Source organism: Vigna unguiculata, chromosome 4, assembly GCF_004118075.2.
Source record: "Vigna unguiculata cultivar IT97K-499-35 chromosome 4, ASM411807v1, whole genome shotgun sequence".
Lineage (NCBI taxonomy): Eukaryota > Viridiplantae > Streptophyta > Magnoliopsida > Fabales > Fabaceae > Vigna > Vigna unguiculata.
The window spans coordinates 25,606,132-25,625,171 of record NC_040282.1 but is presented as its reverse complement, the minus strand read 5'-3'; the positions used below and the strand labels follow the sequence as shown (position 1 = coordinate 25,625,171).

At 29.7% G+C, this 19,040-nt stretch overlaps 2 protein-coding genes across 2 annotated transcripts; one reads left to right on the top strand and one right to left on the bottom strand.

Moving 5' to 3' along the window:
- Positions 1-4,096: 4,096 nt before the first annotated feature.
- LOC114180641 lies at positions 4,097-5,619 on the top strand. The gene is made up of 3 exons (XM_028066943.1): positions 4,097-4,912; positions 5,058-5,201; positions 5,380-5,619. The coding sequence occupies exons 1-3, from the start codon at positions 4,097-4,099 to the stop codon at positions 5,617-5,619; spliced, it is 1,200 nt and encodes a 399-aa protein (XP_027922744.1).
- A 4,945-nt stretch (positions 5,620-10,564) lies between these two features.
- On the bottom strand, positions 10,565-13,907 carry LOC114181332 (tetraspanin-6-like). Its single transcript, XM_028067757.1, has 3 exons — positions 13,273-13,907; positions 11,011-11,330; positions 10,565-10,798 (listed from the first exon to the last, which is right to left on the bottom strand). Exons 1-3 carry the CDS (start codon positions 13,762-13,764, stop codon positions 10,759-10,761), a joined length of 852 nt encoding a protein of 283 aa, XP_027923558.1. The 5' UTR covers positions 13,765-13,907; the 3' UTR covers positions 10,565-10,758.
- Between the last annotated feature and the right edge of the window lie 5,133 nt (positions 13,908-19,040).

Genomic DNA, 19,040 nt, shown 5'->3' with positions numbered 1-19,040 from the left:
CCATGAAATTTTTAATTTTTAAATTTTCTTTTTAAAAAAATTATTTTTTTTCAAAAACTTTAAAAGTTGCCATGTGTCAGTTTATCATCGTGCCACGTGGCAGCTTACAATCATGACACGAGACAGTGATAATAGTTGTTTTCAATTTAGTACCCAATTTAAATTTTTGGTTCAACTTAGTACCTCAATTTTTTAAAATGATCCAATTTCGTCTTTTCCAATTTGAGACCAAATTAGTAACTAAGTTTAATTATAACTTATATATACATGTTAAAATAATTGTTTTGAATTTATACATAAAATCACTACACCTAAATATTCAAATTATTTTATTTTTTACAAGTGTAAAAAATTTCATGTGTAAAAGATTACAAAGGTTAAAATGTAAAAAATAAAATAATTTAAGTATTTAGGTGAAATGATTTTGTGTATATATTAGAAATATTTATTGTAACATGTATATATAAATTGTAATTAAGCTTATTTACTAATTTGGTCTCAAATTGGAAAGGACGAAATGGAATCATTTTAAAAAATTGGATACTAAATTGAACCAAAAATTTAAATTGGGATACTAAATTGAAAACAACTATTATCACTGCCACATGTCATGATTGTAAGCTGCCACGTGGCACGATGATAAACTGATACGTGGCAGTTCTTAATTTTTTTGAAAAAAATTAATTTTTATTTTAAAAAAATTAATTTTTTAAAAATAAAATTTTAAAAAATTTAAAAATTCATGGCTTGACACGTGTCCCGTACGAACACGGTGTTAACTCCAACTTAATGGAGAGGACCAAATTGAATCTCTTTAGATAATTGAGGTATTAAATTGAACAAACCAAAAGTATGGGTACTAAATTGAACTTAACTAAAAAGTTGGGGTACCAAATTTTTTTATATATATATTTAATTAAATAAATAAACTTTTCATTTTCTCTACTTAAATTATTTTTTCACATTGTATCAAGGATGTACTTTTCAATTTCTAATATTTTTCATTTCTATTCCAATTTAATACTATTCAACTAATTTATTATGTATAACAAAATGTGTAATACAACCGAGATACATTCATAAAATTTTACAAATTTAAACTGAAAAATACAAAATCCCTAAATTTCATAATTTAGAATTATACTAATATGAGGAAAACTATAATTAAGGTTCATGCCAATTTCATAAAAGAATTCATAAAATCTTGATTAGGGTTCATACTAAGTTGGAAAAAACATCGTAATACGAATAAAAGAATCATAAATTCAAGATACATAAATCATAATAAAATATTAATCTTGATTTATGAGATATATTGTGATAATAAATTCCCCAATCTCTCAATTCTTCAATTTCTTTCCCGATTATCTTTCTTTCTACTTTCATACTTTCTTGATAACTTACTGAAAAATAACCTCATGTACAAAGACAAAATCATATTCATTTTTATTAACGAACATCCATCAAATTGATTTTTACTTTATATATATATATATATATATATATATATATATGTATATAGTACAAATCCTTTGGGATAAAAAACGAGTGGAGGAAAAATAGTACAACATTTTTTATTCTTTAATACAATATTGTTCATCACATATTATATTTCTTCTTCTTATCTAAACTCACATCATTAAGATGGCAAAGTCCAATCTTGTGAAACCAATTGCGCAAAAGTTCTTCTTGGTAAGACTTTGTAAATATATTTATCAAATTTTCACATGAACAAATCTTTTGGATCTTTATATTACCTTTTCAATTGAACAATGTACTATTGTCTTTATATATGGTTGTTGATTCCATTTTTTCCTAAGGATAGACCACAAGTTTGTCACATATGTTGAATTATAAACCTTAACCAAACACATTCACTACTTATCCCATGTAATGCTGAAATTATGCATGACTTAACGATGTTACATACTACTATAGTTTGTTTCACATACCACTATGAAATCACATGTGAACAAATTTTCTATTTGTGATCAACCATTGTGACATTGGGAGGATCTGATGCATCTACATAACCCATTAGATTTGATTTTCAATCATTTGGATAAAATAAACCCATATTCATAATACCTTTAAAGTAACGAAGTATCTTTTTACTCCAATCCAATGTCTTCTCATAGATGAAGAACTATATCTGGCATAACAAATTTATAGCAAATACAAGATCAGGTTGAGTATAATTATCAAGATACATTAATGCTCCGATAACACTTAGATATGGTACTTTTAGACCAAGAAGTTCTTCATCATTTTCTTAAGGATTAAAAGAACCTTTGTCACCATCTAACGATTGGAAAGCATAATAGATGTGACTTGTCCATTTAAAACCTTTTAATAACATTCAATATATAACCCTCTAGATGTACAAAAAAACCTTTATTTAAATACTCAACCTCTATTCTCAAACAAAACTTAGCCCTTTATTTTAATACCCACAACCCATTAAAGAAGTGAAATTACAAGTTTATCCCTATAGTTTTCTACAAATAAATATAATGGTGACTTTCACCGTACAATTGCGATTTTGTTGCGACAACAAGCTATCTAAACGATCTAACATGATTTTTGTGGAAGACGAGGCGTTCATTAGACCATCCAATGCCTTTAACAAGTCTTGCGATACTGAGTCTAATAGACCATCAGAATTCTTAGCATTAAATTAACTTATTAATAAACCATAATAACAAATCTCTCTAGATAAAATCAAATGGATGGAATATTATTTACACTAATTATAATATCTATGTTTGTAAGAACATCAAAACAAATGTGTATATTATTACTTCTGATTATCTGTTATATATGCAAATATTGTTAGATTATTTCTAAAAGCATAACTAAGTCATAAACGCTTTGAAGATTAAAATAAGAACTTTCCATGTGTAGCATCTATGACAAGGAAGATGAATTGGTGTCTTTATCAGTATTTTTTTCCTTTAAATTTTTGAGTATTTTTAATCTCAGCATAAGATTAAGAAGGTATTACTAAGAGTTGTTTGTGTACTTTTTTGTTACCAAGAGTGGTTAGTGGATTCAGTTATAATCAATTAATTGTTTAGTGAAACATCTTAAGTTGAATACATAAAGGAGAAGTAGAAGTAGCCAATGAGTTTGGGTGAAGCGGTATAAAATTTGTTGTGTTGTTTGCGTTGCTTCTTCGCTAAAAAATCTAACCTAATCCTCTATGAGAAGATTCTACGCTGTACTCAACCCCCAATACAACAGACAATGGTTTCGAGATTCACCAATTAGCCTAAACAATTCATTAGAAAAGTTTTTTAAACATTTTCTATCTTTAAAATAAATAATACGTGATTAAACATGCGACCGTAATTCAAGTATACTAAGTTTTAAAAACTTACTACATTTCACGTAAATTTAGACTAAATGTTAATGTGAATAAACTATTTTATTACATTTATATAATTTTGTATTCTTTGTTTCATCTTTTAAACATTACATTTATTAAAACTTACATTCATACAGTGTATAAATATTGTAACTATGTAAAGGCAAATCCTACACACAACAAACCATACCTGGTTTGTTCGAGCAACTTGTTAATGAAGTTGTTTTTATACCTACAAATAGCTAAAAAAGTTTTTAAATGGTTTTGTAGATTTGTTAGGAAAAATACAACACATGTTAATTTTAGTTTAAATTAAATATGTAAACACCCTTTACATGCAACAATAATAGACAACAAGAATCGTTTGAATTTTTAACTACTCCAGATACACCATTATCGAGTCATCTACCATGTATAAAATGAACAACTAATTTCATATATACACAAAAATTTACCCGCCTTAAAAGTTCATACATCTTCAGCTAAGATCAAATGATCATCATCATGAGTCCATTATATTTTTGTTCTACGGTATGCTACTTTTGTTGTCAATGATCTATTATTTTACATATTCATTCAATCTTACTTTCTTCACGCCTTTTCATAACTCTTGTTTAAATCATCTACAATATTATCAAATGAATGATCTTGGAGGCATAAATGTTAATGGTTTATGTGCAGGTAAATATGGCAACCATAACTAAAGTAGCAATGTTTTTATTATCAATAATGATGTTACTCTTCAATGCAACACACTCTGTTATTCTAGAGCCTGATGAAAATCATATCAAGTCAGCTACCTTTTTCTCTAAAGAAATTGAAGTGGGACCAGGAAAAGTTGCAGTGAAAACATTATTAGATATTGACTTTCCAAAGGGTCACATTGGGATCAAGAGTTTTGATGTTGAAGTGGTTGATGAAGATGGTAATTCTGTCCCTTTGTATGAAGCTTACCTTCATCATTGGTTTGCTGTAAAATATATTGAAAATATTACCATGTCACACTACATTAAAGAAACTCAAGACCTTCACGACGGTATCGAATATGAGAGAAATGATGGTGCATGCCAAGGTTTTTTGCTTCCACACTATTGGGGCTTGGGAGGAGAATCACGAGGAACATCCTCAAATCTTCCAGATCCTTTTGCAGTTGAAGTAGGTAATCCTACAAAAATAAAGAATGGGTTTAAAGAAAAATGGTTGTTTAGCATCATGGTTATTGATACACGTGGCACACATGATAGAAAAGGTTGTACAGAGTGTAGGTGTAAGCTTTTAAATATCCCAAAGGACTTTTACAATGTCACAACGGGCATTAATGGTCAATTGTTGTCTAGAAATTATAAAGGAGGACTCTTTTGTTGTCAAGACAACTTACAATGCAAATTAAGAAATGGTTTTCGTGGCCCAACGAGAAAGCTTTCCCTAAAATACAAACTAAGGTGGGTTGATTGGGATGAACATCAAGTGCCTCTTAAGTTCTACATACTTGATTCAACTGATCGTGTAACATTAAATGGTTCTACACTAACTCATGATTGCCAGGTACATGATTTATTTATTATATACTATACCTTACATATGAAGAGAAAACCCTTGAAACTCAATTTTTTTCCACACAAAAATATTAGGTTGTTAATTACTTTTTATGTTGGTAAGTGAGTGACATAAATTTCCCAATTTGATCTAGGCCGAGTATACTATCCCAAGAAATCATTACATTGACTCCCCTCATGTTAAGAAAGCAAACATCCCAATGACAAAAGGTGGTTATCTTATATATGGCACTACTCATATGCACACCAGTGTTGTCAATGTTACTCTATATGGACAGGTAATATTTTATATTTGTTAGTGTTCCTATGTAATCTACATAATGTAGATTAACATATATCAAATTTTAGAGCTTCAAATATTCATTAGTAATAAATCTTGTTGACAGTTTTATATCTTTGCACGAAATTAACTACTTCAATACAAATTCCCTTTATTTATGGGGTTACTTAACTTAGGACGGAAGGGTTTTATGCACTTCAATTCCAAAATACGGAACAGGAAAAGAAGCAGGAAACGAAAATGATTACCTAGTTGGAATGTCAGTTTGCTATCCAAATCCTGGTTCTATCAAGATTAAAGATGGCGAAATTCTAACACTGGAATCCATATATGAAAACAAGTTTCGTACTGGGGCTATGGGACATTTCTACATTTACTTGACAGAGCAAATACGAAACAAAGATTTGAAGTTTTAATGTAAAATTATTTATTTATCGTTTTGTAATAGCTCGTTTAGTTTGTTGTATAATTCCAATACATGAATAACAATCCTATGTCATGACCATTTTTGTTAATGTTATTTTACTTTTGATCCCCCGCTAGGTTTATGATGACGTTATTTTTTCTATATTGTGTCTTGTTGATGTGTTTTTGGGAATATGAAATAAATTTTGCAGTGACAACACACTAAAAAAGATGTAATTAAACAATTATACTTTTAATTTTAAAGAAAATGGTGTGAACTTAAAGCTAATTTAAGACAATGAATAATGAAACACTTGTACATAGTGAATTACAAGTCACACTGAAATGAAGATGAAGAAAAAGGAACAAATACAATTTTCGAAATGAATAAACCATCTTCTACGTTATGCGAGCTAAACATATTTTGTTTACATCTATCCAGAGATTCATACAATTCATTCTTGCAAAAAGGAAATCCAAAATATATATGATGGTTATTCATCATCAAACGTTCCAACATTGAACCTTCATTAGACAATTTACTTTCTACATTCTTATAAATAATTAAGCTATCGTAGAAACAATTCCAACCATAAAAATTCATTTTCCTTTGTCTATTTTGTATTATTTTTTTCTACTAATATTAGCAATAATTTTGATATATATATATATATATATATATATATATATATATATATATATATCCATATTGTTATTGAATTATAAAATATAAATATAGAATTGGGATAAAAACAATCAAGTTTCTTTAATGGTGAAAAATATAAAGAATTGTTCATCCAATCTTTTGAATCTTAAAAATGTTGTGAGTAATTTTTTTCATAAATATTATTTAAAGGATAAAAAGTTGTTCCTTAGTTTTAATTTAAAAATTCTTCAAAGACTAAACCTTTATTTCATTTGTCCCGTTTCAATTAATTTGACATGAGATGTTGGACTAATATTACAAATTCACTTCAAACGTGACTTTGATATTTTTTTTTCTTAAAACAGTAAACACTTCTTCTACATTGTTCTTCGAAAAATTTGTTCCTATGCTTTTAAGAATTCTTCTTAGAAAAATTTGATGTTCTTTCCTTTTATAATACAGAAAATACTAAACAAAATAAACGATTGAAGTAAAGCAAAAGTACATATAACAATAGTAGAAATGCCATACTAGGATTGTTTAAAAGAATATGGTACAAAATAAGTTGCCTTCATTATTTTACTAAAAATAATACACTTTTACTCCGAAAACATTTACCCATAACTAGAACTCAGTCAATATTTATAATTTGGAAGATTTCAAATTAAAGGAAACAAAATTTGTCTGAACTAAAGACATTTAATCTTAGCAAAAGTCAATGTTAAGGTTTAGACCATCTAATATAGTTATAAACATAATGGATTATCTATTGTTTAGTGTTTTGATGATAATATATATTACATATCATTGAATTAAGTATGTAAAAACTTTATATAGATTAGAATCATCTAACATCTTGTTGGTTGGTTAGGTATACAGTGTTAATATCCATGTAAATGTAGAATGTTATTCATATATATATGTATTTAAAGATGATAAGAAGATCTACAAGTTAACTATTGAGATCACACAAGGTCTAATCCTATATGTCCCACTAAATGGTGTAGTAATAGTAGACAATCTATGAGTTTTGATGATGGCAAATAATTTAAGTGTTTTATTTATTTGAATACGTAAAAGTTATCTAAACGATCTAACATGATTTTTGTGGAAGATGAGGCGTTCATTAGACCATCCAATGCCTTTAACAAGTCTTGCGATACTCAGTCTGATAGACCATCAGAATTCTTAGCATTAAATTAACTTATAAATAAACCATAATAACAAATCTCTCTAGATAAAATCAAATGGATGGAATATTATTTACACTAATTATAATATCTATGTTTGTAAGAACAAGGAAACAAATGTGTATATTATTACTTCTGATTATCTGTTATATATGCAAATATTGTTAGATTATTTCTAAAAGCATAACTAAGTCATAAACGCTTTGAAGATTTAATGTTGATTTTTTTGCTTGCAATCCACCAAATGAGCACGACTCAGTCCATTAACCAAAAATTTATGAACTGCCCCAGCCCAATTATAGTTCACCAAACTATCAAGATTGTCTAATATCCTAAATGGCATATTACATATTGATTTTGAATTTCTCGGAAAGTACAAGACAACAAAACACAATAATATATACAAGCGGGAAACACTATCAACATCATCCTGCTCAGTGCCTATTGTATAACTAATTAGTTTAACAATATCTTTAATTGTTATACTTTCACCACTAAATAATGAACCAACACAACCACAACCATAACCATCAAACTCAACCTCCTCCCCAAGTACACTCAACCCCAAACTCATACATACATCAACAACACCAAAGGGCACAAAATGCTGCCAGACACGAAAAGATTGTTCACATGAATCCCATCGACAAACCATTTGCTGAATTAAAGGAGTACAAATATCTAAAGATCTCTCCAACTCCAAACACTATTTGAAAGGTGTCTCTCTAATCCGTGAACGGTGTGCATCGGTCAACAAATTATTCATTTAAACAATATATTTTGTGTGCACAAAATTAATTAATCGTACCTTTCAATGAAAATAAAAAAGACACTACATTATTAACTATTCATATCACAATTTGAAATTTTGCATGAAAAACATCATTTGAAAACACTCACTCGTTCCTCTTCTACAACTTTCTCTTTTCTACTCTTTCCAGCCATGATTCATTAACAACCTATAAAAATTTAATAATAATACAATAAGGAATCACAACAAACGAAATTCAACAAAAATACACTTCACAAATCAAGGAATCAAAAATTATTTCACAAATCCAACAATCTGTTATGATGGGAATCAAAAATTACTTCACAAATCCAACAATCTCTTATCTTTTCGGCTATAGATCTTCCTACTATATTGGGCACTGTTGATGAGGCCCAAATTCTTTCTTCTCTTCCGTAGCCTAAGAAAGTAAGCTAAAGATTTTCTACCTTAATATTTTTTGTCTGATTCTGGAGTATGCAGTTCACTTATTTTAAATGCATGCTTTGGTGTTGGATTGTTTTTGGGGTTTCACTGCAGTTATGAATTCTCATGGCAGAAGATGCTAAACTGTTCAACCACAAATCAATAATGTAGAAGCAACGAAGTAAAAGAAAACCACATTAAACCACATACACAATCTTCAACCACATTCGCAAATTAAACAATGACTTCAAGTGAAGAAAAATCATTCTACAATGGAATCAAAGCCATACATTCAACCAATAACCATTTCGGAACTAACCGTCTTCAAACAGGGGTTTTGGATGATAACCTATCGGGAAAATGTTCCTTGTGTGAATGGCCTTTAATGAACCAAGAACTACGCCACCAAGAGTGCGCCCAAGCAATGCACCGAACGGTACCCACCAGTTTTCGCCGAACCCGCCGCCTCTAACAACCCGAACCACTCTCGAGAAGTCCGTTATCCGCTTCGACTGCTACCCACAACAACAACCTTTATGGAAGAATAGCCTTTTGGGGAAGAAAAAACTTTTTGGGAACAAATACCTATGTGTTTGTGTAACCTGGTCGAAGAAGAACATTGCGGGGAAGGAGAAGGACGAGGGAAAACTGAACCAACGCACTATATTTTTTTAAAATGTTTCCCCAATTCACCGCGCGTACACATGACGAAAAAATACCTAAGACGCCGCCTCCAATTACCGTATGATTTAAAAATAATAAAATAACACATGCCACGTAGGCGGGTAAAAATTTGGTCAAAAATAAGTGAGACATTCTATCATTATCCAAATAAATAAGGTCAATATCAATTTAATAAATGCTAAACTTATTTAACTTTAATATTATATTTATTTAAGTTATTATCACTAAGTTGAAACTAAATATAAATGAAAAACTAAAATAAATAAGGTTAGTGTCGGTTTAGTACACTGGTCTTATTTGTTTTTAATATTTTATTTATTTAGCATATGCATAATGGATGTTAATTATAAAAGTATACAAAGAATTAAGATAATGTGAATTTAGTGAATGATAATCTCATTTATTTTTAGTATTTATATTTATTTAATTTATTTTTAGTATTTATATTTATTTAAGTTAGTGTAATCTTAGTTGACGCTAAGTTATATACTTTAAATTTGTGTGTTCTTCGTACTAAACATGGACCGTAGATTATTTTTAATTTAAAGATGAAAAATCTCGTTACTCATAATTTTTTTCTCTCAGTTTATATAAATCCGACCCACTCATATTCTTCGTTCAAATTAATAAATCCCCTCAGAATCATATTTTCATTCTGATCTCCTTCATCCACATATTCATCTCCTTCGTCCAGACTCCTCTTTTTCATGACACATATCTTTTATTTAATTTTTTTTTCTTCTCCTTCATCCACATTCTTTTTCTCATCACCTTCATTCATACTCATCTTTTTTATCCACACTCATCTTCTTATTCATTATAATTTTCACTTATTTTTTTCATTTTGAACATAAAGGTATTGTATAATTTTATTTTTTCAAGTTACTCTCATTAGTGGGGCCAAGCCAACACAAAATTTTTAAAATAAAAACGATTTAGTGTCAGCCAAGCCGACATTTATTTTAATTTAAATTATTAATGACTTAACATTGGCCAAACTGATGCTAGTTAGGTTTGTAACAAATTAGAGTCCATAGTTTTAATATCGTATACCGACACTAGTAGTTATTTAGATACGTTTTTTCTGATAGTGTTAACATCAAAATTAAATTAAGAAACAATATTTGAAGGGAATAAAAAAAAATGTCAAATGCAGAACAGGTTACTAATTAACGAGAGAGAAAAATGTTGTAAAACATAGTTATTCATTAGAGGAAATTAGTTATTGACAGGTGCTGAAAAATTAAAAAGCAAATGTGTAAATTAAAGTAAAGTGGAAAGGCAGAGATCTGTTATAATCTTTTTGAGAAAAAGCAACAGGATTTGTACAATATTGTGATGATGTAAAAACATAGGGCATTTACTGAGAAAGCAGAAAATTGTCCTCCCTTTTTGAGTAATCAAGAACACAGTGATGGTTATTGCATGCATAAATTCAAAAAAGCTCCTCCTTCTTGTTATACCACCATCTCCAACTGCAACAAAAACCAGACACCAAAACCATTAGTTTGCAGTCAAAAGGTAGATCTGGGCATGTTCATGTGGGTGTCACATGTACAAAAAGCTGGAACATTAACATTTCCAACAAACAAACATGTTCATGAATAATTTTTCATTATTATTATATTAGAAGGTTTTTCTAAATAGCTAATATAAACAGAAGAATTAAAAAGTGCAATGGACTCACCAATAGTAATCCCATCTGGGTTTAACTTTGGTCATGCGGTTGTGACCGTGAGGATAATCAGTTTGAGCTCTTCTTGCGTTTCTGAAAGCACAACAGGCAATGGAATAAATCCCTATGAGAAAAACAAGAACGACAACGTTAAGAACAGAGATGTTGTGCCAGTCCCTTCTCATGTTTTCCAGCACACCACCCATGCAAGACTCGCAATCGTAACATAGCAGTGTCGGAGCGTTGTTCCAACGGTAGCAATCTGGATCTTGCGTCACTGTAACGCTTTCCTCGTTGTAACTGCACGACGTTGGTGGCTTGCAACACCCGGACTGCATTGTTAAACAATAATAATAAGTTTAAAAAAATATTTTTTAACAACTAAATTTTTCACAACTTTTTCTGATATATCATCTTTTAAATAATTTAAAATATAAAAAAATTAAAAATAGAAAATCACTCAAAAGATTAATACCTTAAATTATAAAAAAAGTTTATTAAAATTTAGTTGTCCAAAGTTTGTTCATTTTATTTTACACTACTACATCACTTGACAACTTAAGGTATTTTAATTATTGAAAAAATTAACTTTTTTTTTTATATTTGTAAAAAGAAAAAAAAATCAAAAGATAAAATAATATATTTGTTGGCTGTCAAAGTACGGGTGTCCTAATAAGTATTAGTTTCTGTTTTTTTTTTTGATTTCTACTGAAGTTTCTGTTAATTAGTTTGATTAGTGACCAGCAAACAAGAAAAAAAATTCATTGCAATATTATTCTGCAAGAAATGCTAGAAATACATTTCCGAACATAGTCCTTTTCGCATACACTTTTTGTCAGTTAAGTTTTATTGAGAATCGTAAAATAAAATTGTCAGAGTTACCTTTTATTTAATATATAGTTTTTTTTTTTTTCAAAACAAACTCTTCCAAAAACTGTGTTTGAGTACATGATTTTAATTACTTTTCTTGATTTATATATTCTTAGGGACATCAGTTTGGAATATGAACAAATTTATAACAAGTTCAATTTTTGGTGAAATCATTTCCAAAATAACAATCTTTTAATTGATATTGCTTTTAATATTTCTTTTTAGTGGATTGAAAACTAAAAGAGCTTGTATTATTATATTATTTAAATAATTTTTTAATTAGTACTTTCTTCGTTCTAGAATTATTGATGTTCAAGTCTTTACATAGACTAAAAATATTAAGAAACAAGTAAGTTAGCATAAAAAGAAAGATTAAAGTGTCTTGTTTTCGTAAATAAATTGCTTGTAACTATTGAAGGTTGGAAATTTGATAGACAGAAAAAAAAAATGGAATAAAAAACATTTAATATGCCATTGAGCATGTGAATCAATGTTCAGTGTAAAATATAGTATTTTAAAATAGAGGGGGTATACTTTTTCTATTCTTTTATGATGAGTATATAATGCCCGATTTCTCCGAATTTGATGCAAGCGATAAAGATTCAATGGGGAATCTCTTTTGTGGAAAAGAGATAATGTTGTGAGCAAACACCAAAAAGAAGACATTTAAAAACAAAACAATTCGAACATTCAAGAGGTTTAATTAAAATCTCACATCTTCACGTTCTTTCTTCTTAGTATACATATTCCCTTCACTTAATAAAACGAGAGTAATAAATAATAACTGAATTTTTAGGGTTTTTAATAGAATATAGTGTCATATCAAATTTTTGTTTTCAAGAAAGTATATATCTCCTTATCATTCATTATCATCATAAGAGTAAAAGAAGAGAATAACATGAAATTGGTTGTCACGAGTGAAAACCAACTTAAATTACTTTAAACAACCTACATATATAAACATATGTATCGATTTCTAACAACGTGCGACTATTAAATATAGTAAAAACAATAGATTTTGGTGAATTCATAATATTTATTTGGGTTAGGTATCCAAAATTGGAATTCGTCTATGTCGAAAACTTTGATAAATTTTTATTCTTAAACTTTAAAAATGAATAATGTATAGTCTTTTTAATCCAATTTTGTTAATATTTTTTATGGTATCGAACATATTTACTAGATATTGAACCGAGAATGTGTCAAAGGATGTAAACAACCCTCAATATTAACATGAAACTCGTTCGACAGATTAAAAAAATTAAAATCATTGGGTTGAAAGGATTACATTCATTATTTTTAAAGTTTAAAAATTAAAATATATCAAGTTTCGAACATGACGAATTCCGATTTTGAATCAAACTTCTGAGACAAAAAATAATTAACCCTAATTATTTTGCAAACCTGAATGGGGGACATATCCCTCTGCATGTAATCAAGAGGGGTCCAAAGGGCAAGCTTGGAACATGTCTTGGAGCCCAAAATGCAGCTTCTAATGGTGCTCCAATACTGAGGATCCTGGATCCGATTCCTGAACCATGGCGAATAGCGTTGAAGATGGTACTCCTTGTAAGCCCTACCAGGCACTTCCACTCCCCCACCCTGCTCAGTCACAACGAACCCAAATATGGTCAAACCAAAAAGGGCACTAATGAGCAACACCATGATGAGCAAGTACACCCACAATGCCCATGCCACATGGAAGCACGCCCCTACGAAACCGGCGAGGGAAATCACAAGCACCACAAACCCTATCACCAACAGTGGCGTTTGGAAAAAATTCTCACAACTTGTGTTGCTCCTTGCCATCCATAGACCTGCTCCGATTATGGGTATTGATGCCAACAGAGTGAAGAAGTTCAAGAATCCGATCACTGTGTTGCTGAACCGTTGCATCTCCTTCGTTTCTTAAGCTTTCTTTCTCTCACTCTTTCCCTGTGGTGTGATTGTGATTTTTGTTGTTGGTTTTAAAAGGACGTGCCATTGGAAGCGTTTTGTTTTTACTTGTCTGGGTCACTGAATAAAGCTTCCAGAATTTCAACATTATTCTTATCGTCTTTTCTCTGTGTGCTTTCGACTCAGATTCCGCAACTTATAATATTATCTTTTCTCATGTGATAACGATTGCCAAATTCTACTTCCCATTCTTAGCTACTAAGCTATTCCTTGGAGTACCAATCTGAAATATATATATTATATATATTAAGAACTATTTTTGTAAATATTTCTTTGATTTGTGTATAACTTAAACATGTCTGCAATTTCAATTAAAAATATTCATAATAAAATGTTTCGTATTATATTTTTCAAATTATAGTCTAAGAATCATAATAATGATTCTATTAGAGTCTATTACAAAACTTATGTAACTTATGTAAACATGTTAAAATATTTTTTCAATATTTATGTATCAAATTATTCCACCAAAATATTTAAATTATATTTTTTACATTTTTACATAAAACAATTCCTATTTAAATTTATACTTTTTTTAAATATTAAAATTTTAAATGTAAAGTGACACTTGTAATTTTTAAATATTTAATGTGACAATTGTCAATTTATATTTATATTTTTTAATATTTTTAAAATATTATAAGTTTAAATAAGAATTATTTTTATGTAAAAGTAAAAATAAAATAATTTGAATATTTAGATGGAGTGATTTGATATATAATTTTTTTTTTAATATGTTATTACCACTCACATAGACACCTCTCATCTTTATCTCTATTGAAAAAATAAACACAAAAATATTAGAAAAGGATGCAAACAAAAAAAGAAAAGAGAAAAGGTGAGGAGATATCGGAACTTTTTTAAGCTACGTCACTCTCCATTCTTTCATTTCTTTAATTTAGTTTTTTTTCAATTATCATTCTTTTTTTAATCATAAAGAATTTTTTTTCCCTTTCTTTATTGTTTGCCCGACCACTCGCGTCGCATGATATCCAATTTAGACTTTTGTTTTTTCTAAAAATATATACAAATGATCTAAAAATAAAAAAAAAAATTTCTTTATTTATTATTTTATATCTATTCGGGTTCTCACGTCACAATGACATCCACAAGTACTTTAATATAACTTTAAAAAAATATATTAAAAATTTATAAATGATTAAGAAAAAAAATAAAAGATTAGAAAAAAAGAATTTATTTCAAGTGTTTATCCGACCGCTCGCGTTGCGTGACACCAATTTTACTAAAATATAAATAAAAAAATTTCAAAATTATAAAACAAATTAAATCATTTTTCAAATAATTTTTCAAATAGTTTTTCAGTAAGAACTACGTAATCCTGATTCTCTATTCACATGGAGATACGTATGAGCGAAGATTAATCCTCGTCGGGCCCTAAAAGATAAAAAATTATTTTTGTTTCTTTTGTACACCCTTTTATATTATTTTTTGGGAAAAATAAATATTTTGAAAAACCACATAACTGTTGCACATTTAATTAAAGGTATCGTCTTAGGACGGACGTTGTGGGGGTGCTAATACCTTCCCCACGCGTAACCGACTCCCGGACCCAAAATCTGGTTTTTCGCAGACCTTGCTCTCTTTTCATGGTTTTCCATAGTTTCCTATAATAACTATGGTGGCGACTCCAAACCCTGTTTTTACAATTTTTTTTTGTTCGTCGTCTCATCGCGATTTCGGTTGCGACAGGTGGCGGCTCCAGTGGTGATGCTAGAGAGTCAGACCATTTATTTGGATGTGCAAAATTGATGTGGTTTTTCTTCATATTTTTTTTCTCATTTTTTTTTTGGTATGTGTTTTTTTATTTTTTTATATTTGGAATAATTGTATGTGTATATCACTTTTTGGACCTTTACTATCATTTATAGCCATACCCCTAACCTTGGCCATGATACAAGCCTAATAAAGTCCACACAAATCAAAGATTGGTTGTTATCTTTCGAAGGTTTTAATTTGGAGGAAAATTTTGATTTTCTAACAGGTTTGTTCTAAAAAAAATATAAAAAAAAGGGATTGAAAAAGTGTGTTCAGATATTTTCTTTTAAACATTGGGGCAATTTATGTTTGGTTTACATGTTTTCAAAGCTCCAAATTCAGCACAAGCAATCAAGAAATCTGGTTAAATTTGGGTTGTCTCCTTTCAATTCATTCTTCATGAAACTTCATCTTTGCTCCTACAGTATCCTCCGCTCTAAGCCTAAACCTTGACCAACCTTAACATAGTCCATCTTTATTAATCCCAAACCCAAATTGGGGCAGTCACTTTGTTTGTGATTCATATATTCTCATCATTCATTTTGAATTGGGGCATTTATTTATATTGAAGATTGTGATCACATTGGGGGCAACTTGTGAAGCCCCTATCATTTTTTAATCTCCTCATTTGGGAAAAATCAAACACGCTTTTGCACCCGAAGACCATCCTTGGCTCTCACACCAGGGGCAATTTTTTTTAAATCCCCATCATTTTCTTCACACCGTCAGTAACTAGGGAAAGCCCAAACACATTTTGTGCCCCGAGACCAATTCAAATTGGGGCAACTCCCTAGTTAATCTTCATCACCTCATCCAAACCTTTTCAAGCCCTTGGCAATTTCATGCATGTCATTCAAATAGTGTTTCAAAGAAATGATTAAAAAAGTGTTTGTTAGTAAATTGATTAGACCAAGGAAATGATTTAGAAAAGTAAAAAAAAAAATCAAAGTAGAATGACTCCATGAATTAGAAATAAAAATGAAATGGGAATTAATTCGAATTTGTTTTCAAAAAAATGCAAAAGAAAAATTCATACATCATACCAAGGCATGCATACATGAGTAATTCATCTTTTTGAATAAAGCAAATTTCACCCATGCATCCATGCATCCACGCATCCATGCATGCATCATCGTCTAAGTTTAAAAAGAAAATCATAGCATGTCATACATCATTAATGATTCATAACGTGTGTATATGCATAACTCCTCCAACATTTCTTAGATTTATGAAGAAATGAAAAATGAAAAAACGAGCAAATTCCACTCATGCATTCACGCATCTATGCAAGCATATCATATAGTTTCAAAAAGAAAATCATAACATTTCATGCATCATCAAATCATCCATCATACTCCACAAAATCATTGAAAATCATTTCAAAAAAAGAGTCAGCAATGATTTTTTTTTTGTTTAAGTCTAAAAAACATTAGGCATTCACGTGGTGTTTGTCGACACTTCAAAAGCAAAATTCATGTTCTCCTTTTATACATCAAGACCCTCTGCAAGGCAATGGTCATTGATTTCCTTATGTTCACATCAAGACCCTCTACGAGGTAATGGTCATTGATTTCCTATGTCATATCAAGACTCTCTGCAAAGCAATGGTCATGGTTTTGCTCAACGAGGTCCTCTGCGAGGCAATGGTCATCGATCTCTTTACATCAAGACCCTCTACAAAGCAATGGTCATTGATTTCTTATGTCACATCGAGGCCCTTTGTGAGGCAATGATCATTGATTTCTTTTGTCACATTGAGACCCTCTACGAGGCAATGGTCATCGATCTCCTTACATCAAGACCCTCTGCAAGGCAATGGTCATTGATTTCTTATGTCACATCGAGGTCCTCTGCGAGGCAATGTTCATCAATCTCCTTACATCAAGACCCTCTACGAGGCAATGATCATCGATCTCTTTAAATCAAGACCCTCTGCGAGGCAATGGTCATTGATTTTCTTTTGTCAGATGATGACCCTCTACATGGTAATGGTCATCGGTTTTTTTAGATATAGACCCTTTCTTGAGGATTGGTCTAATCTTTTTTTAAAAGTCAAAATACAAAAAAAAATTGGTTTTTCGGATTGGGACCCTCTATATGGTAATGGTCGTTGAATCCTTTAAATATAGCCACTCTCCTCGGGATTGCTCTTTTTATATTTCAAAAAGTAAAAAAAAAATGTGTGTAGAATTGGGACCCTCTACTTGGTAATGGTCACCTAGTTCCTTTCAAATGCAGACCATCTCCTTTTGAATGGTCAAGTCTATCTTCAAATTTGTCTTCTTTTGAAATCCGAACGAAATTAGTGTTTTTATCTTTACTTATGATAATATGAAAAAATCAAATTTTCATATTATCTAGTAAAATCTAAGTAAAGAGGGACAGTTGTCAACACCCAATTTCATTCGGGTAAATAAATTTATTTAAAAAAAAATACAAAAAAATAAAAAAAATGTGAAACATTATTTTCTTTAAAGATTTTCAAACTTTAATTTTAGAAAAAAAAAGAAAAGAAAGAGAGATGAAAAAAAAGAAAAAAAAAAGGAATAAAGAGGGAATAGCCCAATTTGTTATTAATTATCACATTCCTTCTCATTAGCCCAACAACTCAACCTCAACCTGCTTTCTACCCTTGCTCTTGGAAGAGTAATTAGTGATATGATTCTAATAATTAGAAGAAATATTTCTTCAAATGGTTATAATCAATATTACTAATTGGGATTGATTTTGTGCTCTGATTTGTTAATGGTTAGAATCAATATTACTAATTTGGGATTGATTTTGTGCTCTGATTTACTATGATTTGATTCCCATAATGTGTTGCTATCATAACCAATTCCTTCCTTATATTGTTCATTACAATTAAGGCTGAGATTGCATTGATATTGCAAGGTACGAGTATAAATACGCACTCTATCATAACTGAAAGAAAAAACCGAAAAAGGAGATTCTCGACACTACTCTAATTCTTTCACATCACCACTCTCACATACACACCTCCTTCTTTATGTCTCTTTTAAAAAAACATATTGAAGGAGGTAGAAAAAAAAAAGAAAACATTCTCTACACTCTCTCTTTATCTCATTATCATCCACATAGACACCTCTCATCTTTATCTCTATTGGAAAAACAAACACAAAAATATTAGAAAAGGATGCAAAAAAAAAAAAGAGAAAAGGTGAGGAGATATTGGAACTTTTTTAAGGTACGCCACTCTCAATTCTTTCATTTCTTTAATTTAGTTTTTTTTTTCAATTTTCATTCTTTTTTTAATCATAAAAAATATTTTTTCCTTTCTTTATTGTCTGCCCGACCACTTGCATCGCATGACATCCAATTTAGACTTTTGTTTTTTCTAAAAATATATACAAATGATCTAAAAATATAAAAAATATTTTTCTTTGTTTATTATTCTATATCTATTCGGTTGCTCACATCGC

Excerpts from the sequence above, each read along its gene's own strand:
- LOC114180641 (XM_028066943.1), top strand. The coding sequence starts at position 4,097 with ATGATGTTACTCTTCAATGCAACACACTCTGTTATTCTAGAGCCTGAT. Across the intron at positions 4,913-5,057 it reads CACTAACTCATGATTGCCAG|GCCGAGTATACTATCCCAAG; the intron begins GTACATGATTTA and ends AATTTGATCTAG. Across the intron at positions 5,202-5,379 it reads ATGTTACTCTATATGGACAG|GACGGAAGGGTTTTATGCAC; the intron begins GTAATATTTTAT and ends TACTTAACTTAG.
- LOC114181332 (XM_028067757.1), bottom strand. The coding sequence starts at position 13,764 with ATGCAACGGTTCAGCAACACAGTGATCGGATTCTTGAACTTCTTCACT. Across the intron at positions 11,331-13,272 it reads GGGATATGTCCCCCATTCAG|TCCGGGTGTTGCAAGCCACC; the intron begins GTTTGCAAAATA and ends TTAACAATGCAG. Across the intron at positions 10,799-11,010 it reads CCCAGATGGGATTACTATTG|TTGGAGATGGTGGTATAACA; the intron begins GTGAGTCCATTG and ends TTTTTGTTGCAG.